At 41.2% G+C, this 24,965-nt stretch overlaps 1 protein-coding gene across 2 annotated transcripts; it reads right to left on the bottom strand.

Moving 5' to 3' along the window:
• Positions 1-757: 757 nt before the first annotated feature.
• On the bottom strand, positions 758-18,544 carry LOC137664654 (glycerol-3-phosphate acyltransferase 3-like). 2 transcript variants are annotated; one of them, XM_068402939.1, is made up of 12 exons: positions 18,389-18,544; positions 11,315-11,387; positions 9,433-9,721; positions 8,206-8,280; positions 7,450-7,539; positions 6,436-6,529; positions 6,049-6,164; positions 4,553-4,608; positions 4,118-4,203; positions 3,207-3,335; positions 1,993-2,072; positions 758-1,524 (listed from the first exon to the last, which is right to left on the bottom strand). In XM_068402939.1, the coding sequence occupies exons 1-12, from the start codon at positions 18,542-18,544 to the stop codon at positions 1,410-1,412; spliced, it is 1,359 nt and encodes a 452-aa protein (XP_068259040.1). In that variant the 3' UTR covers positions 758-1,409. The 2 variants fall into 2 exon arrangements, with proteins under 2 accessions (XP_068259040.1, XP_068259042.1); XM_068402941.1 differs by having other exon boundaries at positions 9,433-9,703.
• Between the last annotated feature and the right edge of the window lie 6,421 nt (positions 18,545-24,965).

The raw sequence follows: 24,965 nt of genomic DNA, 5'->3' as shown, positions 1-24,965 counted from the left end.
GAACCCAGGGATGATACTCCAGGCCACAGAAGAGGAGAGCTCAGTTCTGTGCTACTTCCATGTCATGCAGCCTCAGGACAGTTATCACCTCTGTTAGGCCCTCCCTGAATATTTTTTTTCTAGGCTTTCCAGGGCTGGGCAGTGTTGTATCTGTGCACGTATCTTTCTGCAGGGTGTATTTCACAGAATCACAGAATCAACCAGGTTGGAAGAGACCTCTGGGATCATCGAGTCCAACCATTAACTATTTGTGCTCATCACGACAGGTCCTCCATCTCTGCTGAGACCTCAGTCAATGGGCTGCTGTCACGTAAACCTTATTACCCGTTCTTACCAACTCATCTGTCTTAAAGCAACTTGGGCAAAAGAATCTGTGTGCTTCATTAGTAACATTCAGATCATTAAAGAAGCCAGATTCGTCCATGTAGGAGCTACTTAACTGGACAGCAAGTATTTTATACAAAGAAATACTATAGCTGACATAAATATTTCCATCTCAGATTCCTTAAGGGCACTTGCTCTATTTATTTCTGGAGCGTGGGCTTGTCAGAGAGCAAATCAGTAGCCTTCACATCAAGTGATAACACAAACAGGTGGCTATCCAGAAATAATTACAAGAGGATTATGGAGGTCACATCATTGGTTTTCTTTAATTTGTGTAATGCATACAAATAGACACTGAAAGGGATATAGCAAAATCAGAAGACACAATATAATTTAAAAATACAATATATTTTTCTACAACATTGTCCTTCGCTGCGACTAATTTATCATCACACACCCAGGCATCAGGGACGTGCTGCCCTGGACACTGTTCCGCTGTTTGTCAGCGGGACCCTGGAAAACTTCCTATGTTGCCATCCATGGTCTTGTGACATGGAGGAGAAAGTCAGCGACTGCCTCTTTCCCTCCAACATCCAACACTTTCTCTCCAACTTGCAATTCAGAAAATGCATTTTGGTGATCTGCTTAATGTCTTCTGACATCAGGAGATCTATCTCTGCAGCAACACAGTGACTGTGGCTCACAGGAAAACTGCTAGTCCAAGTCACTGATAGAGGCTAGGTGTACAGAGGTGTTTTACAGAGTTAAGAAGTTACCATTTAAGTCTTCAGGGAAACTCAAAGATGTAAAAAAATGGTGTTTTAATGAACCTAAGTAATTTTATTGCAGATTCTTCTCACTCAACATCAGAGAGAATTCTACTAATTTTTACTAATTGTAAATCTTCCTATTTATAAAATGATATCCCAGTTTAATACAAAATATTATCTCTTCATGGTTTCCCTGCTGTGTCATATGGAAAACACCTTACAGAGCAAAAGGAAAATATGTCCTGTTTAGTATAAAAAGTAGCCTGTTTTCTGGTGGAGATAAGTCATGGAAAAATGAGATAAAATAAATAACATTTAACAAACATTTCTGTTTCCCACAGATCCATTTTCTATTACTATCTGGCAATATTTTTTCTGTTGCTCTTCCTTGAAACATTCTTTGACCTTTTTCCTTTTCAGTCCCCCATCCCTGAAAGATACAGAAAAGAAACAGCATTGAGCTCACTTCAGGGTCAAGGCAAAAAAACGTTACAGTATTTAGATTATGTAGCCAAAGCAGTTTTCACCCTAAATGCTGGCTTTTGCAATACAATGCTAAATGATCTGTTCTGGCAATACTTACCACACAACACAAACAATGCCTTTCCTTTAATACAGCATTTAACAGGCAAATAATCGATTTTCACCAAATACTACCTGCTGGCTAGATCCACCTGTCAGCTCCATTTCTCTTTTTATACTATATTAGTCTATTTCTTCTAGTGGAACTGCTCAAGGAATAAAGTAGTATTTTCTGACTCAGAGTCAGTAAGGATGGTGGACTACAGCCCAAGCAAAGCACATCTGGAAGAAGTTTTAGAAGATTCCAGGCTAACATTTCAGAATACAGAACACCTAAATATGCTTTAAACTCAACCTCAGAGGTGTTGCTTCTTACCAAGGAAGCACAGACATTCCTCCCTGAGCAGCAATGACAGCTTTGACTCTGTTGGCAAAGTGAACAGCGTCTTCTTCTTCCTGAAAAAGTATATTAATTATTTGCTTTGCAACTTAAAAATTTGCTCTATGTCTCACTTAAAGAGATACTTTTTGTCAGACAGCAGGTGCTTGGGTTTATGCCAGTCCCATGAACCAAATGTGGCCTGCAGGGCAGTTCCAGCTGGTCCTGGGGAACGCTGCGGGGTTTGCCACCATTCGGTGCCAAAAAGAACTGAGTGTGAGGCTCTGTGGTTTCTGGGGCAATCTCAAACCACATAGAGCCTGAGGTCACAGGTCTGGCCAGAGCAGAGGATGCATCTGCTCCCAGTACTTCAGTATCAGTCTGAAGCTGGAAACACACTGACAGGATCACCTTGGAGGAGATGGGATACCTTGAACAGGGTTGGGGCCTGGCGCATTCAGGATCAGTGAATTACTGTGAGTTCACAAGAGTCTGTTTGCCCAAACTGCAGAGGACTGAAGGTACAGCTTCCCTGCCAAGACTAGGGCTGAGCAAGGACCGGGGTAAGCAGTACCAAACTGAGGCATTGATGGAGCAAATGCCTCAATCACTTTGTCAGCATCAGGTCGGTATCCAGGGGCAGTGGGCTAAGAGGCTGTGCCAAGTTGTGGGGTGAAGCTGCTGGGCAAAGGATTAGCTGGATATTCTGCAGGGCTGAGAAACAAGGAGGTGGGAGGAAGCTGTGCAGATGGAGTAGAGGAGAGACACGGAATGCAGAAGCACCCCAATATGGAGTGAAGAGAAGGCCTGAATCTATATATCACTCCTGGAGTAAAAAAGGGAGGTCTGTGCCAGGCTGAGGGCCAGGACTCCTGCAGCATAAAACCACATTTTAACATCTCTTCTAGTCCCTGGGAGCAGAGGAAAGCAAGGCAGCTACACACAAGTAAAGAAGCTGTTTGGGAGCAATAGAGAGCATGGTGCAGAAATGTCTGAATCTCTGCAAGAGTAGTTTTTACTTGAAGATAACTAACCCACATAAATCCCTGCTCACTTAATTTTAAGACTATAGTGTTGCTTTCTGGCCTTTGTCCATTAAGTTGTCAATAAAGATTCACAAACGTAACGCCAACACGTTGTGCATACTAATGCAGACTTCCTCCCCATCAACGTTTTACAAGCATTTTCAAAACATATGAAAGCATAAGTACCTCTATGACCATTGGAGGCAGGTACCACACGTTACAGACAACAGCCCAGCTGGTCAGCAGATTAAAAGCATAGGTCATCACGGAATGCTTTGTGCTGTTCCAGAACACATCTCCAAAGCGGGGGTCGTACTGGAAGACAAGAAGAATAACTGAAATGGCATGATCTGCTATCTTAGTTTAAATTACGTAAACTGCTCTTTTTAGGCCACGAAGTCACAATTCAACTTATTAGATCAGGGGCAAATCTAATCACACCTCCTAAAAGCAGCAGTAAGTTCAGAGTAAAGCTCCACATTTCAATATTTCTTACAAGTTTACAGTGATTAACCTTTACAAGCAATGCAGGACCCCAAACTGTGACAGACCCATTGAAACACATCTCAACTATAACCAGATAGATCTACTCAAAATGTAAAGACTTGTCACCTTCAGATATGCTGACTACAAAGGTTTTCTTTAAAATGCTCACATCAGTTTTAACAATTTCAATAAGATTAGGCAACATTATAGTTCCAGAAAAAGTAACTAACATATCTAGAGCTAGGGTGACTTGGCTAAAGCTACTCAGAAAGCCTTGGAAGTGCCAAGAAAAGTGCTTTCATCCCCAGAACACACAAGAGGCAGGAGCACTAGGACAGAAAGAGCAGACAGAACTGAACACACAGCATAGCAATTGCACTTTTCAGGTTGCTCTCATCCAGTTGTAAAGACACTCAGTGAAACACCTTCCATACTGCACTGAACTGCAAGACACTGCGCACCGTGAAAAGATTATGTTTTCTCAGGGCCTGTTCAGTACCTTATTCACACAGAACAAGCCCCTTTTTAAGGTTTACACATGAACAGCTTCTCTGACATGAGAAGCTTCTGCAAATAATCCTTCCATGTTCGGAAAACTGCAGATACATTACCTTGATTGCTACTGGATGGATAGTCCCTCCTACCTCAAAGCTTCCCTTCTTAAACATCATTACTGATGTGTTGTTTGTGCAGGTACCTGGCCAGAATTAAAACAGATTAAGAGTCTAATCCACTCTAAGAAAAGTACCAGCAAATTAATCCTGAAGTGTCTTAAGAAGACTTAAGTTGCTAAAGGAGAAAGTAAGCTTTAGTTCTGAAACATGATCCCAGAGCTTGTCCTCTCTTCAGTTACGCTATACGCTAAAGCAAACAGACTGTCATAAAACTGTTACAAAATATTAGAATCTGACTTTTAATATCTCACAAGAGCTAATTAATTCTACAGACTAAAAACAAACACCTCACTTGTAAAGACTGGGTATAATAAACTGCACTCGGTGGCAAGCAGTGAGGAGAGCAATAAAATCAATATAGTAGTTTCCTACCTTCCGGGAAAATTAAAATGGGTAATTTGGCCTTATTTGCAATGTGTTCTCTAATTCTGTGGAAAGAAAATAAAATTTCATTTTCATAGAAGACTCATATTTGTATTTGGCCAAGAATCTAAACATCCGTTACCTCTTACATAGGACAAGAAAAGCGTTTAACCAATTGCCCTTTGCCAGTCAGTAGCCTCAGCCAGGATGCGTGCTAGTTTCAGGCCTTTATCTCAGAGGTTCTTGCTAATTGCAAAAGTAGATTTTCTACAAAACTGTATACAGTTTTATTTCACCATTTTATTTCATCATTTTAACCCAATTGACACGAAGCCAGAGAATGGCGGGTACTTGAAGCATTTTACATGGGAAGTAAAAATTGCTTCCCATTTATCTTTGACAGGTTCCAGCTACGAACACAGTAAAACTTTTCTTTTGACTGAAGTATAGTCCATATTTCAAGTTTTCATGCCTTCTAGGTTCATAACATCAGTTTTATATGCATCTAATGATTCTCTGCATGGAGTTAAGAGATAGGCCACTATTTTACTACATTTGCTGCATCACTTAAAAAACAAATGTATTACCACTAAGCAGATTACTGACACACAACATCTGCTGTTTTCAGAGACACCTGTCTTTCCTATGATTCAAGAGTGTGCACTTCCTCTCCAGTCTGCATTAAAGAACAAAAACAAAATATCAGATATCAAAAAAAGGAGAGAATGATCCAGCATTGGGGGACCTTCTCCATTTTTCTAAGGATAAACTATCATAGACACTCACTTAATGTTAGCTGCATTGAAACCCTATTTCATGAAGATTTAGGATGACTAAGAACAGTCTCTGTAAACACCTGAGAATATAAGAACTGCCATACTGAGTCAATCCCATTCATGTCCTTAAAGTCCAACAACATGCTGTCTCTGCCAAGAATCAATACTGCAGGCCTGGAGAGCAGTATAGATGGTAAGTAAACATATTACACTTCTCCAGGATGCTCTTCTAGCTTCTAGCAGCTAGGTGGTACCTTGGTCTTTTTTGGGGTTTGGTTTGGTTTGGTTTTTTTTTTGCACTATGCTCAGCCTCCCTTTATCCTGTACTCACAGAAGGTATAGCCAGCTTTGATGCTCAGAGCTGATCAAAAATGTATCAGGGCAAGGCATGATCTGGGAAGCAGATGTGCTGACAGAACTCCGATTTCTGTCCTGACATCCCAAATCATTAACCTCAAAACTGAATGAGCAGGCTCCTGCCTGTGGCAGGCAGGGCAATTGTGGCAATGTGGAAATTCCCAGAGGTTACAGGGCAAACGATCAAAAGTTCAGTAGATAATTGCTACACCCTGCACCTTCATTGATGGAGCAGTTCCAAACCTTACAGTGATGACAACCTACAGCTGCCCACCAAAGAGAGATGCAGGGTGACAACAGTCTCAACTCACGCTTGGACCTCACAACTACTAGACCTGATGGGACAATTAAGCAAACACCTCATTACCTTACTTTTTCCTCACCAGATGACGGTCTTTCATTTCTGAGCGTTCAAACACAACATGCTCACTGGTTTGCATGCAAGATTTTTGAATAAGCCCCAGAAGCCCTCCGTGTGCTTGGCCAACCTGCAAGCCCAAAAGAAACTGGTTACTATGCAAACACGCACACACTTAAGTGATAAAATTCTGAATACAGATGCATCAGTTTCTAAGCTCGTTCACAAAGGATACCAATCTCTTGGTCAAAAGTGTGCACACACCGGCCTCTGTCTATTATTTTGCAGTCCTGAACGTGAGTTTAAATGCTACCAAATCCCACTCTTTCTACCGGTAAGTTTATCCTCTTACCCAACACTACATCTACATTACAAATATTTACTGACTCTCTCATTCTTACCAAGGAATAGCATCTATCACTGGCCAGGATGAGAACATCCAAAGGAGATGTGTGGTTGGTTACACAGATGCCTCCTTCCTGCGGTCTGTTTTCCCTGCAGTGACAACCATAAAAGAAATTACTTAATGTTTATTCTCCAGCCTACAGGCCCCATCAGGTGACCCATTCAGTGAGCATACATCCACAATTGAGACTCTCAGTGACAAAAGCATTTCAGGCATACAGCTCATCTGCAGATCCACAGAAAGTAGAAGAACACAAAATATTTTAAAATACTAATATTACTATGATATACGTTAAAACTTCTGGCAGTATATTACAGCAGGTAAGCATACTCTCAAGAGTCCCTTCACATTTCAGTAGTTTTGGCATTTCACCAAAACCAGTTTCCTTTTAGCTGAGAATGCAAGACTTCACTGGAGTGGGCATTTTAGCTGCATACATTACCATTCATAGAGGTATATATCAAAGACTACTCAGACACTAAAACTCTAAAAGCAAAGACACTAGAGCATGATTTTGCTTCTTTTCTAAAGCACAAACAAAAAAAAATTTCAGGAGCCCCCATTACATAAATCTCTACCACTAAGCAAGCAAGATACTACAAAAGCTTACTGAAATACCATCCATAACTTACTTTAGGAGAGAGGGTGAAGAATCAGTTACCAAACAAACCGGCTAATAGAACAGTCAAACATTTTATGGCAACATTCTTGCGTGTGATTATAACACGTTCATGGCAAACATTGAGAAAAATGTCTAAGTGTATATTCAATCAAGAACACAGTACTACTGCACCTTCACATACCCTGCCAACACACAACAGAAAACACAGCAGGGCATGCAAACATCTTGACAGAGTCTAGATGATCTAAACAACTTAATGGATCAAATTGCACCATCATAGTATCTGTGCAGTAATGAAATAAGAATCCTGCTCTAAAACTTGAGACATTGAGAAATCAATGTAAGAAATCAATACCAAACCAACAAGAGCAGGGTGGCACCACTCACCTGTTGTGGAAAAGAACAAGACCACTCACGGATCGGACACCTAATGTGGCACATATCAGCTGAACCTGGTTGCTCAGCCAGCATTTAACTCTAAAAAAAATGAAGCCATACATACTTTTCCAGTTCTATGCAGTCACTCATAAAACAATGTAATGTAAACTCTCCAAAGTATTCCAAATAGCTGTTATTACAAAAACCACACTAAGATTCAATTGCACTAATAATGCCATGCAGGAGCAACTTATTGGGTATCAAAGATACTCTTGGTCCATTCTTCTACTGTAATCTATTCTAAACCCACCAGATTCAAAACAGAGAAGATAATAGTCAGGGTTTTGTTTTATAGATTTTCCTCTGGAAGCAGCTGGTATTGACTCATTCAAATATTTTTATATTTAGCTGGTGAATCACATTTGAGGTTTTTTTGCACTGACAGGACATAACTATCTCACAGTATTAACGTGGCATTGCTCAGGACAGATGATTTAGTTGCCCTATTCTGGCTCAAGTAGAGTATACTATTTATTTTTCATTCTAAGACACGCTTCCATCAGTATCTACCTGGCTTACACTGCATGTCCACTTTCAGATGCCATTGCCATACTCTCTCTCACAGTTCAAAGTAGAGAAAAAAAATCACCCCACAATAGTCCACATTCATCCTCCAGACTCAGGCAGATCTATATTCCAACACACTAATTCAAATCCTTAAAGAAATAAAAAAAGAAATGGAAAGAGCCCTCAGCAAACACCTACCTGCCATTTGGAAACTGTCCTACTACTGTAGTGGCCAAGACCATCAAGAAGATGCTGAAAACAGCCAAGCAGACACTACGAAGTAAAATAATCTTAATTAAATGCTAAAAAGCAAAACTGGAAGAGCAAGCAAGAAAATCTTCTATTTAACCCTTTGATCCATTTCACAATGCTTCCCTCCACCACTAATAGTATCTAACTAGCAATACAAACCAGTTAAGGCCAACAGGATAACATGAACACATTTTCACTCAATTAATCCTGCACTGAGTACAAAACCCTGTGTTGCCTGGCAAAAAGCACCACGCCTCAATCTGAAGCTATCATACGGTAAAGAAGCCATCGTGTTCAAAGAGGACAGCAAGTAGTGGCTAGTATTCTTTAACGCAGGTGAGATTTCTCAGTGCCAAAAGGGACGCATCATTTCATTTTTAAAGACCTATGCAGAAATTTCAGTATGTATTTCCACCCCAAGCAGTAAGCTACTACATAATCATGAAAATTAAACGTCGTTGGTTACTAATGGCTAAGCAAAACAAATATTGAAGCCATTTCTACATAAATATTGTCGTCTTAAGCTGCATATCTAAGTTTACAGACAGGCATATGTGCTCTGCTATGTGATTGACTGGTATGAAATCCCTCTATGCACTGCAGCTATGTTTTGAATATACTGTCCTCCCATCAAAGGAATAAGAAATTTTAAAAGCTCCTGCTCTTTACAAGAACTCAGGAATATTTGTGGCTGTTTGGTCAACATGATAAAAGGCTGGTTTTGCTTAAAAGAAAAGTTAAAAAGTCTGAAAATGTAATGCATTCCAAGTGGATGTCTCTTTTTCCCATCCAGCCCTGTGCCCCCAGAACATTGGCTCTGCTTCAAATCCCAAGTGTTCAGTCTCCCTGTCTCTAATTCAGACAGGTAGAGACTGATCCTTTCAGTTGAAACAGTTGTTACTTTACATAACAAAAAGAGCTCCAGATAATTTCTATAAAGTTTTTCCGGGCTTTAAAAACAAATTAATTATTAATAAAACATATGGAACATGAGAAATGTACATCTTCAGCACCTTTTTTTTTTTCTTTTGGGGATATTTGAGTTTCGGTGGCATCTTGGAAAACAAAGACACACCTGGTTCTCCTTTCTGCACTAGTCGATAGCACGTTATTTCACATCTTTTGTAAAAAGTACTATGAAAAACTGATCTCAGCAAATTACATCTGGCTCACCGAAAAGGCAACAGGAGACAATACCGAATTAGGATCCCAATGACCCACACAACGCTCAGTTGCCAGCTGACATGGTGCAAGTTGGCGTTGGTTCTGCTGAGGAGATTCCAGGATACCAGCTCCTCAGAGGAGAACCGTTGAGTGACTTCATCTTCTACAACTGCCTCACACCCCTTCTTGGAGAAGTACATAACATCAGCAAGGCTGAAGCGTCCTCGGCGCTGGCCGGCAATCTCCTCTTCCATGGAGGTTTTCTCTCTCTGGATGATCCCTGCATGAGGAAATGAGTCTGCCTTCCACACAGTGGAATGGACAATATGGATTTCAAAAAGAATAAAATACACGTGCTTTTTAGAAATAGCTCTCCTCCTACTCCAAGCACCATAATTGCATTGTTATGCCTCATTTACTTACTGGCATTTAGTTCCACGAGTTACTTCTCAAATCCTATGCCATATAACACCACTAAATTGTTGAAGAAAGGAGAAAAGCATTCAGAGCAAGCCGCAAATAAAACCTTGAGCACAACATCCACTTCATTATCATTTACCAAACAACATAGGTACACACACCTATAAATGTCAACAGTGCACTGCCAAGACTGCAGACCCCTTCTGGTGCCTTGGCTCAAATTCAGGCAGCGTTTGTATAGTTGTTCTTGCTGCTGTTGATTAGTTTTACTTTTTCCCAGCTGTAACAAACACCTTCCTTTGGTATTTTTTCTCAGAGCCTTCTCTCTTCCCCCATCACTTCTCCTTTAAGAGTCACTTCACTACCAAGAAACTTCAGAGTGTCTATTTTTTTTCCCCAAGATATACATAGTGTAACACAGAAGCATTGTGCAGGAAGAGTGACAACATATTCATGCTCCATATCTGCAAAATTACACCTCATAGGATAGCCACACAGTAAGCCTCAGTGTTGTTTGCTGAGGTCACTCTGAGACCAGATTCTTATCTGGCTGGTTACAGTGACTAAAATTGTATTGATTCATACCAGCTAACACTTGGCTTTTTTGTTTGCCTTTTTTTTATTTTGGGGGGGGGGGGGCAGGTATTGGATGACATTAAATATGCATTATACAAAATACATTTAATTTATCTTAATCAACATACTATCCCCTGATCAGAATCACAAAACTTTCCTCCAGCTGCACTTCAGTCAAATGTTCAACATCCAGGAAATCATCAGACCTGAAATTCATTAGCTGACAAACCAAACAGTCTACGTGACTAATGACTAAAAATAGCACTACAAGGAAAAGGATTACTATGAGAACTTAACCCAGTCCCCTTTGATCAAAGAAGAAAGGAAAAATAGTTGGGAAGAGAAAAAAAAATTACTCTCGCACGTTTTATCCCCATGCCTAGGGAAGAGTACAAATTGTAACTGTGATCTGTGGGACAGTGTAGCTCTTTTACTTGAGAGACCCTGGCTTTTTGCATGCTAAGGAGTTACAAGAAGCAAGAGAGAATCCATACATAGCAACGTCAAGGGCAAAGAATACTCATTCCTCCTAATCTTGTAAAGAGAGCGCTGATGGAATCAGAAAGTACAAAGTACTCATGAAAACAGGGACACCTTCCCAAATATTTATCAATCAGCAATGTCTTTCTCTACCCACACTAGTCTCTAATACCTTTTATTCAGAAGACTCAATCATTCACAGATTATCTTGTTTATAACATATTTAAGGCCTCTCTTGTAGGTTTGTAACTTCAGCAGTTATTTCCCATCAAACTCCATTTTGGCCATTCCAGTTTTCTTACTTAACATCAGATGCAATTTATGTTTCTGTTTACACTTTTCTAGATAAGATATTAAAATAGTTTCCTTTTTACAAAACAAATAGTGCTGTGTCACCTTCATTCAGAAATCTTACCAGTGGAGATTAAATTTTCAAGTGCCAGCGCCTTCTGCTTTGTTACCGCCTCCTCAATCTGCAGGGTGGCCCACTGTTCCCAAAACAAGAAAAGTAGATGTTGATGGATTTCATTTTGTCATTTCCAGGCATTCTGTAATCACCTCAGGTGAACTGTCTGAGCTTCTTTTATTGAAGCCAGGTCTTAGATTTTCACTTTTCAAATTCAGCCTGAAGGCTATCCTGCATGCCTCCTGTTTCATTTGTTACATAGATTACCTTTTGCCATTGTCAGGAAAACCAGCTTGGCTCAAACTTCTTTTCAGGACACAGGCAGTTGTTTTATTCCTGGGACCTTTTGTTGCTTTGGTTTTGTTTGTTTTTTAAACAAACAAAAACTCCTTAAAACCCCCACAGATTACTGAGCTACCTAAGAGATTCTATGAGGTCCATGGGTCCAAAACTCTCTTCCCCGCTTAGCTTCAGGCAACAGAATGATGCAAAATACTATCACTGACGTTAGAGACATGACGGAAAAAATAGATCTAAAATGGATTTTAAATAATAAGAGATTACATCAGCTTTAGGGCATTCATGCAATTTTTGTTAAAAGAAGACAGAGGAGGGACCATTTCATATCCATAATATTTTGGAAGCAGTAGTTTTGGTAATGAGCTTTCACCCTTCCCTGTCTTTACCTTTTTGAGCTAAACGAAGTTTCTCCTCCCTGTGCACAGCAGCATAAAACTCCTCCATTAGCAAAATCAAATATACCAATATGCCTAATTTTTGAAGTTTTCATGTTTTTGAATGGTTTCATCATACATATATAAACATATAAATAGTAGCTCCTTTGAGGACTGGATCTTCCTATATTCACGTCAAGATATCTGCCCTAACAAAGGACACAGGATGCTTGCATGTAGGCTCTACTCATTATTAAGGAATCAATGACCCACTCAACTTATGTCCTCACCTGCTATTAAGGCTTCCCACCTACAACAGAAAAGGATACATCCTTCTGCTTCAGGATAAACTCTTGTTAAATAGTTTATTTCCCTCTTACTGACACGCGCAGCCATTTAAGTCACCACTAAGCTTGATCTCAAACAGTCTTCACCACATTACGTGTTGCATGTGCCAACAACATCAACTAGCATTTTGCTGTCCTTAAGTTTTGCATGCTCTCTACCAACTCCTTCTCTAGCTATTGAAGTTTAAGTCAATAACAAAAAAGGGACACTTTATCACGGCATCATTACAATATTTTAGTTACACTTAGTTGACTTTCTTTACCAGCCATCTTAAAAGAAAAGAAAAAAGAGAAAGCAGAATGGGCAGTGATGTGATATTTTAAACTCCATCGAAACCATCTGTTATAAGACCATGAAAAAAAAAAACCACAGACCTTCACCTTGTCTATAATTTTCAGTTATTCCCTAGGAAAACTAAACTGGTACATCATCTGTCTCAATCTTTTGCAATACATGGAGAGTTATTCAGAAATGGGGAGCCAGGGAATGTCATGAAAACAGCAGCCTACACACTGAGAAATGAAAGAATATATGGCACAGGAACAAGAACGTTGCAAAAGAGAGTAAAGGCAGACATGTGGCAAACTTAACCTCTTTATAACGTACTGCTTGTCCTCACCCCTTCCCCAATATCCTTTAGGATAGTTGTATGGCATGAGGGAGGAAAAAACAAAAATCAGCTAGTTTGGCAAACAAAGCCCTTTGCCTTACTCTCTGCTTTCCTGTCTACCACCCTTATCTTACCCATCATGGTCCTCCTACAGGAACATGCACCTGCCAGTTGGCAAGCACTGCCAGAAACGTGCTTGGTCATACTGTCTTGTACGATTTGGAATACCTCAAGGAGGCTGGCTATCCCAGGTAGAAAAAGGGTGATAATAACTGCCCAAGCTGACTCACAAAAATATGTTAACTAATTCAATTGAGCAAGACAAGTCAAAACCAAACAAAAATTTATAAAGTTGACTAGTAAAGTACAAAGTCGTGTCAGGCTATTACCTTGTGCCTCATAGCACAGAGAAACAGCGGGACAAAACTGTCAGCCTGTAATTAAATAGTCAGCCAACGCTACAAAGGCAGAGGACAAGGCAGATGAGGAAGAGCTTTCAATAGGTGAATGATTACACGGGGTTTGTTAGCTTGGAAAAGAGCTGGCTGAGATAGTGTATGACAGAGGTCTACAAAGTCTGGACCAGCACAGAGCAGGTGCATAAGGAACAGTTATCCATTTTCTCTTCTAATACAAGAACTTGGGAGCATCATATGAAAGTGTTGGGCAGGGCATATGAGCAAGAAAAAGGTAATGTATTTCCACAAAGCACAGTAAAGTTGTGGAGTTCATCATCCAGGACATATTGCCAGAGATCAACTAAAATAGGACCAGTTACATAAAAACATGGAAGAAAATCATCATGGAACACAAAACTCTCCTAACTCATGAATCGGCTTGGAGGCTGACGCAACAAGCAGCTGGGAGGGTATTCCTTGAAATACATCCATACAATCACACAGCTCTTAGGCTTTTCATCAAGCAATTGAGTTGACGCCTGTCAAAACCAGGCTACCTGTCTGGGTCAAACTCTGGACTGACCCAGCAGAGTAGTTTCTATGTTCTTTTGCATTCAATGGCATCTGTATAGTTAATGTGTTTTTAAAATATGAAATAAGGCTTTATGATCACGTTTGTTTTGCAGAGTATTGAGACAGAGCTGTCATGCTGGTCTTTGTTGCAAAACAGTAATGAAAGGATGTTGTAAATACCTTACAAAAACACAGATGTTGCAACTAACACAGAATTTAAGTGTTAAATGGAGCAACTTCATTCCTAAGTTCGCTGACAGAATGAGAATGCAGGTGCTGTGCTTTCCTCCCTCCCATTTCTGAAGTGATGAGTACACGAGGAGTACAATCATCCAGCAGGCAATCCCATCTGGAATACTGAAGACTTGACAGCTTAACTCCAACAGCCCATTTGTTTGAGGCTCCCTATAATTACATTCTGAACAAAATAAGGGTGCCTAATACTTCATTATATTAATTACTTTCTTCATTACTCCATGTAAATTCTTCCAATAGAATTACAAAGAGAAGGTCCGTAGGTTTTCAGTGCAAGCTAAAATCACCATCTAAGATCAAGCACTTAAGACCTTTCCATCCAACAGTCCTTTCTGCCAGGCCCCATTTCCCCTTTCACATCCCAAACAAGAACACAGATTAAATTATCTGAGTATTATACTGCATGTCTGAGAGGATGTGCAAGCAGTGACTGTCCACAATTGGATGGTGAAAAGCACTCACAAATCTCCTGTCTGCTCTAGTGAGGGCAGATGAAATAGGTTGAGAAGGGCCCCAAACATTTGTTTGGGATAAAAGCACGAGTATCATTTCTTTTTTTTTTTGATGTAGTGGTTAGCTCAGGATAATGATGTATTTCAAAGCATAGCAGTGAGCTTCTTCCAGTAGCTTAAGTGTCTGCAACACCTGCCCATACTCCAGTGGGAGCTTACAGTGTATTAACCACCTCAATGTGCAAGTGAGATATCAATTCTAAGACTATCCACAATTATTAGCTGGCTGATGTCTTTCCTACATGAGTATTTCTCAAGAAACAACAATACTCCAATTTTATATAGAAGCTCTGATCTCGGAAAATTCCTCAAGTTTCTTGGCAAATGGAGTTACAGCTATTTAACATGTTTATTTGACTCTCCACAGGACTGCAAGAGCATGGTGTAGATTTCATTCAAGCAAATGCATTTTCTTTTGCAGCTGACACACTAAAGAGCTGAAATAATGTCCCTAGCACAGCTTTGCTAGTATCGTCATTTCCACCAAGCCCCATTACAGACAAGCAAATACAAAGCTTAGAGAAAACACATTATTTCACAAGTAAAAAGCTTACAAGCATATGGGGAAGAATAACCTTATTAGAAACCAAACAATATGAATCTTTATAATTTCCAGAAATATTTTAAGGATAAATGGGTAGCAATAATAGTCATTATGGGCTGACAGTTATGCAACTGAGAAATTACTGTCTTGGAAATCTCTTACTATTATACTATCCATATGTCTTCAAAAAAATAAATACCACCACCACCAAAACCAAAAAACTCACAAAACCAAAAAACCCATAAACAAAACAAACACCCCCACAAGTTTTCAAATCTTGAATCTTGGTTTTGTAAAAAGGGTTGTTTTGTTTCTAAAAAACAAGCATCTAGATTCCTTGATGGAGAAGCAGCAAAGGGTACAAATTCTTTCCATACATAGATTACATGTTGCCCATTTGTTTCAGTCACAGTTCACACTGCTAAAACAGTTCAGTGTAGTCAGGAAATCAGAATGTCTTATCTCACAATATACCACGATTATTCATTGGTTCGTAATAGATCTGCAAACTTGGGCTTTATCCTAAAACACCTAGAGCTCCCAGCAAATTCAGAAAGGGCTACAGATGTGCTTTCTTTAAAAACACAACTTTGAAAGAAAAAATCTTTTGACTTTAAAATCCTTGATTTCAGTCTCTACTCTTATTTTTCTCAAAATGACAAAAACATGGAGGAAAATAAAACATGTTTTCCCTCTGCCTCCCAATTTGAGTAGTCATTTAAAGCTGTAAGAAGCTATATTTGCTTTATATTCAAGTGTTCTCAGGTGAGAAGTTTTCTGTTAATTTTGCTGGTCTACATAACAGACTAAATCAAATGCAACACAATGGAAAATCCAGTCATAGTGCTCAAGGTTAGATTTTTGGTGAAACATCAACCATTTTTCGTACTTCCTAGAGTGCGGATATTCCTGCCACATAGTCAGTAGTGTGCTAATATATGACTAAGCATCTGCTCTTAGCATTTTCAGCATAGCTATCCAGTAAAGCATCCTATTTCACCATTCAGGCTAGCAACAAGAACCACGAATGGTCTTTGTGCATTACCCCATTTGCAAGATCTCAGGTAGGTAATGCCACAGCTAGAAACAAGTCAACACTTCACTAGGCTGTCAACGTCAAGTTGTTCATCTTTTGAACGAAGGGCGCATATAAGCCTGCTTTAAAGCTAACTGTATCCCAGTCAGCAATTTTAGCCACATTCTGGTGAATGAGCCCCAGGACTCCCAGAAGAGGCCCAGCAATTGCATACACAAGCTTTAGCCCCCAGCATTTTCCAGCCCTACCCTTACTTCTGAAGAGCCAAGTGGGCCACAGCGCAAGCAAAGGGAACCTGACATTCCCTCCATTCTCTCTCCCTCCCACTTCCCACCAAGATAGCTCTTAGCTACTCTTTTGGCACAATGAGAAGCATTTGAACAATACTTCAAAGAAAACAGCTGAAATTAATCATAAGATGAAAATGGAGAAAACTCCTTTTTTGCCCACAGAACAGTTAGGGAAGAACTTCCAACTAAAGAACAAAACAAGCCAGCTTGAACTGCAGTACATGGAGCTGTGCTTTTCCTGTTACTAGCTGCTGCAGCAATGGGGAACTAGACATAAAAGGCTGTATCTGATTGCATAACAATTAAATTAATTACTTCTTTTTTGATAAATTAATCCTCCACATTGTGAACACAGAATTATCATACTCATAACCTATTACAAAAACTCTGGAAAGAAGAACATGTAACATGCTTTTCCAAAGAGAAGTGCCTTCTTATATTAAGCACCCATTGAGTGGGTCAAATGGCCTTCAAAATTGGGAAATGCACAGGGGAAAAAAATACAGAAATTATTTTAATGTCTGCCAACTGCAGCAAAGCTGTCCAAAGACCTCCTCAGTTTTGTGTTTGATATGAGAGAGCCTGGTAAAATCAATTCCACATACAAGTGCCACAAGCCTCCTACTCAGGACACCAGTAAGAATTGTATTAGCATACCACTGGCCGATAAAAAAAGTATCACATATAAAAGCCAATATTATATATAGTCAACTGCAAGCAGTCATTTCCCATTGACATCAGTATCTGAAAAAACAAGTAACTCCTAAAGTTTGCAGACATGTTCCCTATGCTAAATGATGTTTATACAGCTAAGACAGTCCCTGCCCAAGAGCTCTTAATCAGTAAGAGAAAAAGAGAGAGAGAGAGAAAAAGAGAGCTGAATTATACAACAGAAATAAAATAAAACAGAATTGGCAAGGTAAGATGGTCATGATATTAACTGTATCACATTGTTACAGATATGTTCTACTGCACAAGTAGATGGCTCTAACAGCTTAGTAATAGTAACAACACTAGTAACAAGTCTTCTGCCACAAGAAGAAAGTGTACTAATGAGAGCAGGTTTATGCTAGAAAGATAAAGTTAATCTACTGGAAAATGGAAATGCTTCACTCACTGTTCAACATGATGAATTCACAGCACCTACGTTTGGCCACTGATGGATATGAAAAGCCAGACTTGAAGAATTAAATGCAACTCTGGCTTATTAAAGGCCCCAGAAAACTTTTACTGATACCAGCTGAATCAGGATCTTAGCCATGACCTGTTCATTTCTAGAAGAATTACACTTTTAGACGATTGCATGGATTCCTCAAGTCTCGTACAACAGAATTTGTGACTGCTGGATCCCCCAGATCTATAAGTGGAAGAAGCAAACACACACAGTCCGTATTCTTACCTAGAACTGTACTCATTAATATTATGTAATTAAAGTAATCCAATAAAATCATTGAAACTTCTGTACATCTAAAATACATGTTATTGTTACGTACCAACTCCCATAAACTAATACATCTTTATATTTATATTTGACTTGTCACGAGTATAGCATGAAGTATTCTAACCAGCTTAAACTAAAAGCAATATATCATGAAATCTCTACTTTAACCCAAGAAAACCTCAAACTGGTACCAGATTATAAACCAGCACATAACTAATTATCATTAAAGACGCCATTCAAAAAAACTATCGTGTAAGTTAAAGGTGCAAACAAGACATCCAAGTTAATGGAATTATTTCTGCTGACTTTTATGGCATCTATATCAAATGTACAGATTTTTATTTTTTTATTAAACATGTCCTGTAGTAAACATGTACCTTTATAAGCCAATTCTCAACTTACCTCTAACATTTTTATTACAATTTTCACATAGAAATGAGAAATCCCCAATGACACTCTAAACATCGAAGGCAACAAAACTAACACCACAAACAAAATCATCCCGATATACAAAACCTTGCTCTCTGCAAGGCCGTAGCCCTCTCTGTTTTCCTCCATACTTGCTCCTTGAAAATGCCAACCCGCTGCCTTTCTGAGAATATATACTCATCTGTAGTGGCAAATCCAGCAAGCTTCAAGAGACAGAGGCAAATAGAAGTTACACATTCTAAGAGCCAAAGCTATCTCTAGGAGAAGGCTGCTGCCCTCTGAAGCCTCACAGAAGCTCTCAATGATAATGTAACTTCTACCTCTTGTCCCGCCCTAACTCCACCCACTTCTTTTTCATTGATAAGTGTTTACTCACCAGATATAATACAGGGGAGAAGAAAGAAAAACCATGACAAGTAATAATATATGTTAGGTAATAAGATGCTGCCAACAAGGGAACTTGTCAATGTGTCAACTAGTTTTCATATGACATCCCACCAATAAACTACAATACAGAACCAAGTAGGTGTGGTTTTCAGACTGCCTAAAGTCTTCTCTTCTAAAACTCATTTAATACACATGAAGCACTGTTCCAACTGACATTTGCTCAAGTTAGTGACTTACTTGGTCAGACTTGCTATTTCATGGTGAAATGACTGCCTCTCCTTTCTTATGAGGAGAGGCTGAGAGATCTGGGTCTGTTCGGCTTGGAGAAGAGAAGACTGAGAGGGGATCTTATCAACACTTACAAATACCTTAGGGGTGGGTGTCAAGAGGAGGGGACCAGGCTCTTCTCAGTGGTGCCTAGTGAGAGGACAAGGGGCAATGGGCACAAGCTGAAACATGGGAAGTTCCATCTGAATATGAGGAAAAACTTCTTTACTTTGAGGGTGGCAGAGCACTGGAACAGGCTGCCCAGGGAGGTTGTGGAGTCTCCTCTGGAGATATTCAAAACCTGCCTGGATGCAACCCTGTGCAACATGCTCTAGGTGAACCTGCTTTGGCAGGGGGTTGGACTAGATGATCTCCAAAGGTCCCTTCCAACCCTTAACCATTCTGTGATTCTGTGATTCTGTTTTGGTACTTGACCAGAGGAACCAAACTGAAGCCTGTGGTACAAGTCAGACTTTTTTATTTTAATTTGTAATAACACCTGTGAAATGGAGAAGCAAATTTCAGCAGGCAGGAATCAACAATGCAATAAAACCTGCTCCCTCCACTGCTCTGCAAGGAATCAGCCAAATTGTATTACAGGGTTACAAAATGCGCTGTGGTGAAGTAACAAGTCACCTACCTTTGCATCCATTTAACAACAGAATTTACATACAATAGATAAGCAGGTTCTCATTCTATCCTATCAAATGCCAGTAATTTAATTCAGTATTTTTTAGGAAAGACCCAGTTCATCCCCTTACACTGAACACTCTTCTGCCTTTTTGTATGCATCACAGAAGAAACAAAGGTGAATAACTGTATCTCTAGAACCTAAGAGGAGCCCATCAGCTGCTCATTTACAACCTTATCACAGAATAAATTAACTAACCTTGGTGGAATGAGCATTTAGGGCATAACTTCCAAGATAGTGATACACTGGTCCACAAAAGATCTTTCCTTTGCACATGCTTACATTAGCATGTTTGTCTAAAGCTGGGGCTGTCCTTCTAAAATAACCCCATCCCCATATACCATAGTTTGGTTTGTGTTGTGGAGCAGCCCTGGCACATGGAAACTGGATTCCTTAGAAATGAAAGCAGATCCAAAGATCTTCTGTAGAAAGTGCACCCAATACTCTCCAGTCAGCAGAAGAAGCGCAGATATCGGAGTAGGCTGCACCACCATTAAGTCCTCCAGTTTATACCATGCACACAGGCACCAACAAGCAGGCTTTTCACAGAATCACAGAATTGACTAGCTTGGAAGAGACCTCTGGGATCATCGAGTCCAACACCTCCGGGGATGGTGACCCCACCACGTCCCTGGGTAGCCCATTCCAATGCCTAATAACCCTTTCTGTGAAGAAATTTTTCCTAATGTCTAATCTGAACCTCCCCTGGTGCAGCTTGAGGCTGTGTCCTCTAGTCCTGTCGCTAGTTGCCTGGGAGAAGAGACTGACCGCCACCCCACTACAACCTCCTTTCAGGTAATTCAGGTAATTTCAGCAATAAGGTCTCCCCTCAGCCTCCTTTTCTCCAGTCTAAACAATCCCAGTTCCCTCAGCCGCTCCTCATAGGACATACCCCTCTACACACCCTTCACCAGCTTGGTTGTCCTTCTCTGGACTTGCTCCAGAACCTCAATGTCTTTCTTGAAGTGAGGGGCCCAGAACTGGACATAGTACTCGAGATGCAGCCTCACCATGACGAGTAAAAGGGGACAATTACTTCCGTAGTCCTGCTGGCCACAATATTCCTGATACAAGCCTGGATGCTGTTGGCCTTCTTGGCCACCTGGGCACACTGCTGGCTCACGTTCAGCCGGCTGTCTGCTAATACGCCCAGGTCCTTTTCCACCGGACCGCTTTCCAACCACTCTTCCCCCAGCCTGTAGCGCTATATGGGGTTGTTATGGCCAAAGTGTAGAACCCAGCTCTTGGCCTTGTTGAACTTCATACCATTGGTCTCGGCCCATCTATTTAACCTGTCCAGATCCCTCTACAGAGCCTTCCTACCCTCAGGCAGATCAACACTCCTACCCAATTTAGTGTCATCCACGAATTTACTGAGGGTGCACTCGATACCCTCATCCAGACCATGAATAAAGATATTAAACAAGACTGGGCCCAGTACTGAGCCCTGGGGGGCACCACTAGTGACTGGCCACCAACTGGATGCAGTACTGTTCACCACCACTCCCTGGGTGCAGCCATCCAACCAGTTCTTAACCCAGCAAAGAGTGCACCTGTCCAAGCCATGGGCTGCCAGCTTATCCAGGAGAATGCTGTGGGAGACAGCATCAAAGACATGTTACAAGCCTTTTTGACATGTTGCAAGCTCACGTGATACCACGACATGCTTCTTGTGCCCTGTAATAAGTCGAGTAGCTTTTTTATCTTCAGATTTAATGCTGAATGCGATCCCTCAGGTCTTTGTAACTATATCGCATCTTCTTCAGCAATCTAACTTTTCTTTTGCATCTTCTTTTCATTACTTACCTGCTTTACCTTCTCTCCACTTGCTGACTTCTTTCTGAGCCTTCTGTGTTTACTGCAAAACCTCGCTGGTTTGGTTTTTAATTGTTTCTGCCTTCCCATTGCTCTTTCTCTCGGTGGCAGCCTCAAGCCCCACACTCTCACTACACTGCTGCTGCCACGCACACCATTACCCACTATTTCTCACCTGCCTCACCAAAAGGCTCTAGTTCTAGGCTTCTCTAGGAACAATGTTTCACTGTTTGTAAAACATCTTTGCTCAGAATCACAGAATCACAGAATCAACCAGGTTGGAAGAGACCTCAGGGATCATCGAGTCCAACCGTTGCCCTGACACCACCCTGTCAACTAGACCATGGCACTAAGTGCCATGTCCAGTCTTTTCTTAAACACATCCAGAGATGGTGACTCCACCACCTCCCTGGGCAGCCCATTCCAATGTCTAATAACCCTTTCTGAAAAGAAATTCTTCCTGATGTCCAACCTGAACCTCCCCTGGCGAAGCTTGAGGCTGTGTCCTCTTGTCCTATCGCTAGTTGCCCGGGAGAAGAGGCCAACTCCCACTTCACTACAACCTCCCTTCATGTAGGTGTAGACTGCAATAAGGTCACCTCTGAGCCTCCTCTTCTCCAGGCTAAACAACCCCAGCTCCCTCAGCCGTTCCTCGTAGGTCAGACCCTCCAGACCCTTCACCGGCTTGGTTGCCCTCCTCTGGACTCACTCCAACACCTCAACATCTTTCCTGAAGTGCGGGGCCCAGAACTGGACACAGTATTCAAGGTGCGGCCTTGCTAGTGCCGAGTACAGAGGGACGATCACTTCCCTAGACCGGCTGGCTACACTATTCCTAATAGAGGCCAGTATGCCATTGGCCTTCTTGGCCACCTGGGCACACTGCTGGCTCATGTTTAGCCGGCTGTCGATCAGCACCCCCAGGTCTCTTTCCGCCGGACCGCTTTCTAACCACTCTTCCCCCAGCCTGTAGCACTGCATGGGGTTGTTGTGGCCAAAGTGTAAGACGCGGCACTTGTTCTTTTTGAACCTCATGCCGCTGGTCTCGGCCCATCTATCTAAACTGTCCAGATCCCTCTGTAGGGCCTTCCTACCCTCCAGCAGATCGACACTCCCACCCAGCTTGGTGTCACCTGCAAATTCACTGAGGGTGCACTCAATCCCTACGTCTAGATCATCTATAAAGATATTGAACAGCACCGGCCCCAGAACTGAGCCCTGGGGAACACTGCCAGTTGGACTTTGCCCCATTCACCACCACTCTCTGGGCTTGGCCATCCAGCCAGTTTTTAACCCATTGAAGAATCCACCCATCCAAGCCCTGGGCAGCCAGTTTGTCCAGGAGGATGCTGTGGGAGACAGTGTCGAATGCCTTACTGAAGTCTAGATAGACTACATCCACAGCCCTGCCCTCATCTACTAAGAGGGTCACTTGGTCATAGAAGGAGACCAGGTAATGCTCGCCCATTTCTATTTAGTTACCATTACTTACGTTCTCATTTCTGGTCTCTTCCTCAAATGGCTTGCCCTATTAACACGCGTTCCCTAGGGTGGCATATGGCAGAGAGCCGGATGAGCATGTGTTGATCCTCTGGCACATTTCTGCATAGCTACCTTCAGCCTTAGCACAGAGGATCGGTATGCACATTGCCTGTGTGCTAAAAACTTTGTGGGTGGAAGGGTGGAGGTAGTTTCTGGGACCTGATTTGAGGCAGAAAAGGTGGGCCAAATGAAGTATTGATAGCACACTAGGAAGTAACAGGAAGGTGTGGTGACTCTTTTAATGGGATGCCTCAGCAATAAGCCTAGGCACACAAAAATGGAATAATTTCTTAAAAAGAAAGAGGGAAAGACAGACTTCCCTACTCTGGGGGGAGGAAGAAGAGGTTTCCTCTCCTGAATGAGGAAGAATTGTTTTCTGTCCTGCAAGACCTTATCATTTGCACTGCCTGTCTAGCCCTTACAAAGTCATATTCCCTGCCATACCAGGAACACAGACAGACACTGTAATTCTTCCCTGCCACCTTCTAAAAAAACAGAGAGAAGTGAACCCCTCCATCATGCTGAATGATGGGACTGCAGCGCTTTGTCAGCTATAATTTTCCCTGGCAAACCACTCAGCCCAAGACATCTGAGGTTTTCTGGGGACTGATGAGACAGCTATCACAGGCATATCCCCAAAAAAGCAGAACAGGTTTGGAGGGGGAACAAATAAAATAGAGAGGCTTCGGCAGTCTATTGCTTTTCACCCAATGTGTCATGTTTGCCACACAGCAAAAGACAATTACTACACCCATTCCACTCAGTTTGCTCCTGGACACACAGCACTGCAACAACCCACTGCGGTGAAAGCACCACCTTGAATTCATGGGCCAGCACGGGAGGCCCAGCCCCTTGCAGGGTTGTGAAAGGGGAGGCTGTAGGGATGGTATTCCCACATAAAGTGAAAGAAGAGGAAGAGTTGCTAGTAGCGTCTCTACTGAGGTAGTCAAATTATCTAGCCCAAAGGCACTACAAGATCCATATGGCCAGGTGTCCTTATCTTTATTCTTTGCTTTATCCGCTTTGTACCTCCTGAAATCATGCAAAACATTTCAGTGTTCTTACTGTCCTATTGCAAACCTTCAATGTCACATGTTTGAAGGGTAAAAATAAACCAAAAACCAAACAACAAAACCACCCAAACTAGGAGCAACACCAAAATCAAGAACAGCTTCGATGTCTACCTATTAACAGTATGGAATAAAAATTCTAATGCAATGGAAAATTGTCCCAAAAAGCACTAAAGAATGAGCTTGAGTACTGAATTGGTCCAATCATGAGCAAGGAATTCAGTCGTGGTTAATTTTCTGCCAAAAGCATCTTTCTGCTCTTGGGATCATGAGTATGGAAACAACTGAGACGTGGTAGTCAAAGCAGGTCTACTTCTTAATTCCAAAGCACTCGGGATTGCTATAGAATTGCTAAGTAGACTTGAATTGTATTTCTGCCCTGTATGAAGGTGATGCACTTGCTCATGATGTGAAGAAGAAGGAAATTCTTTATTTCTCCAGACAATTCATAACACAGCTTCCTATTTACTAGTCAGAAAGTTGGCATAGCTTATTACACGCCCATCACAATCACTGATTTTTTTTTATTATTTCAAAAGAACCACTGAAATGTACATGTTTGTCAAACTCCAGTATGAATAGCCATGCATCCAACACTGAGCTGAATAACTCATAGTGTGATGGGGCTACACAAAATTCCTCGGCCATCCACTGATTAAACAGAGTTTCTGCATGTCATTCCTCTGCCCTTCTCACATTTATCCCTCTTACCAATAGCCAGCCTACTGCAATCATGCCCATTATGAAGCTGGAAGAGATACTTTATCCAGAAGTGTGA

This window comes from Nyctibius grandis, chromosome 6 (genome assembly GCF_013368605.1).
Source record: "Nyctibius grandis isolate bNycGra1 chromosome 6, bNycGra1.pri, whole genome shotgun sequence".
Lineage (NCBI taxonomy): Eukaryota > Metazoa > Chordata > Aves > Nyctibiiformes > Nyctibiidae > Nyctibius > Nyctibius grandis.
This window is presented reverse-complemented; position numbering and strand designations above follow the sequence as displayed.

Excerpts from the sequence above, each read along its gene's own strand:
- LOC137664654 (XM_068402939.1), bottom strand. The coding sequence starts at position 18,544 with ATGGAGGAAAACAGAGAGGGCTACGGCCTTGCAGAGAGCAAGGTTTTG. Across the intron at positions 8,281-9,432 it reads TGTCTCCTGTTGCCTTTTCG|TGTCTGCTTGGCTGTTTTCA; the intron begins GTGAGCCAGATG and ends TTTACTTCGTAG. Across the intron at positions 6,530-7,449 it reads CTTGTTCTTTTCCACAACAG|GGAAAACAGACCGCAGGAAG; the intron begins GTGAGTGGTGCC and ends TTGTCACTGCAG.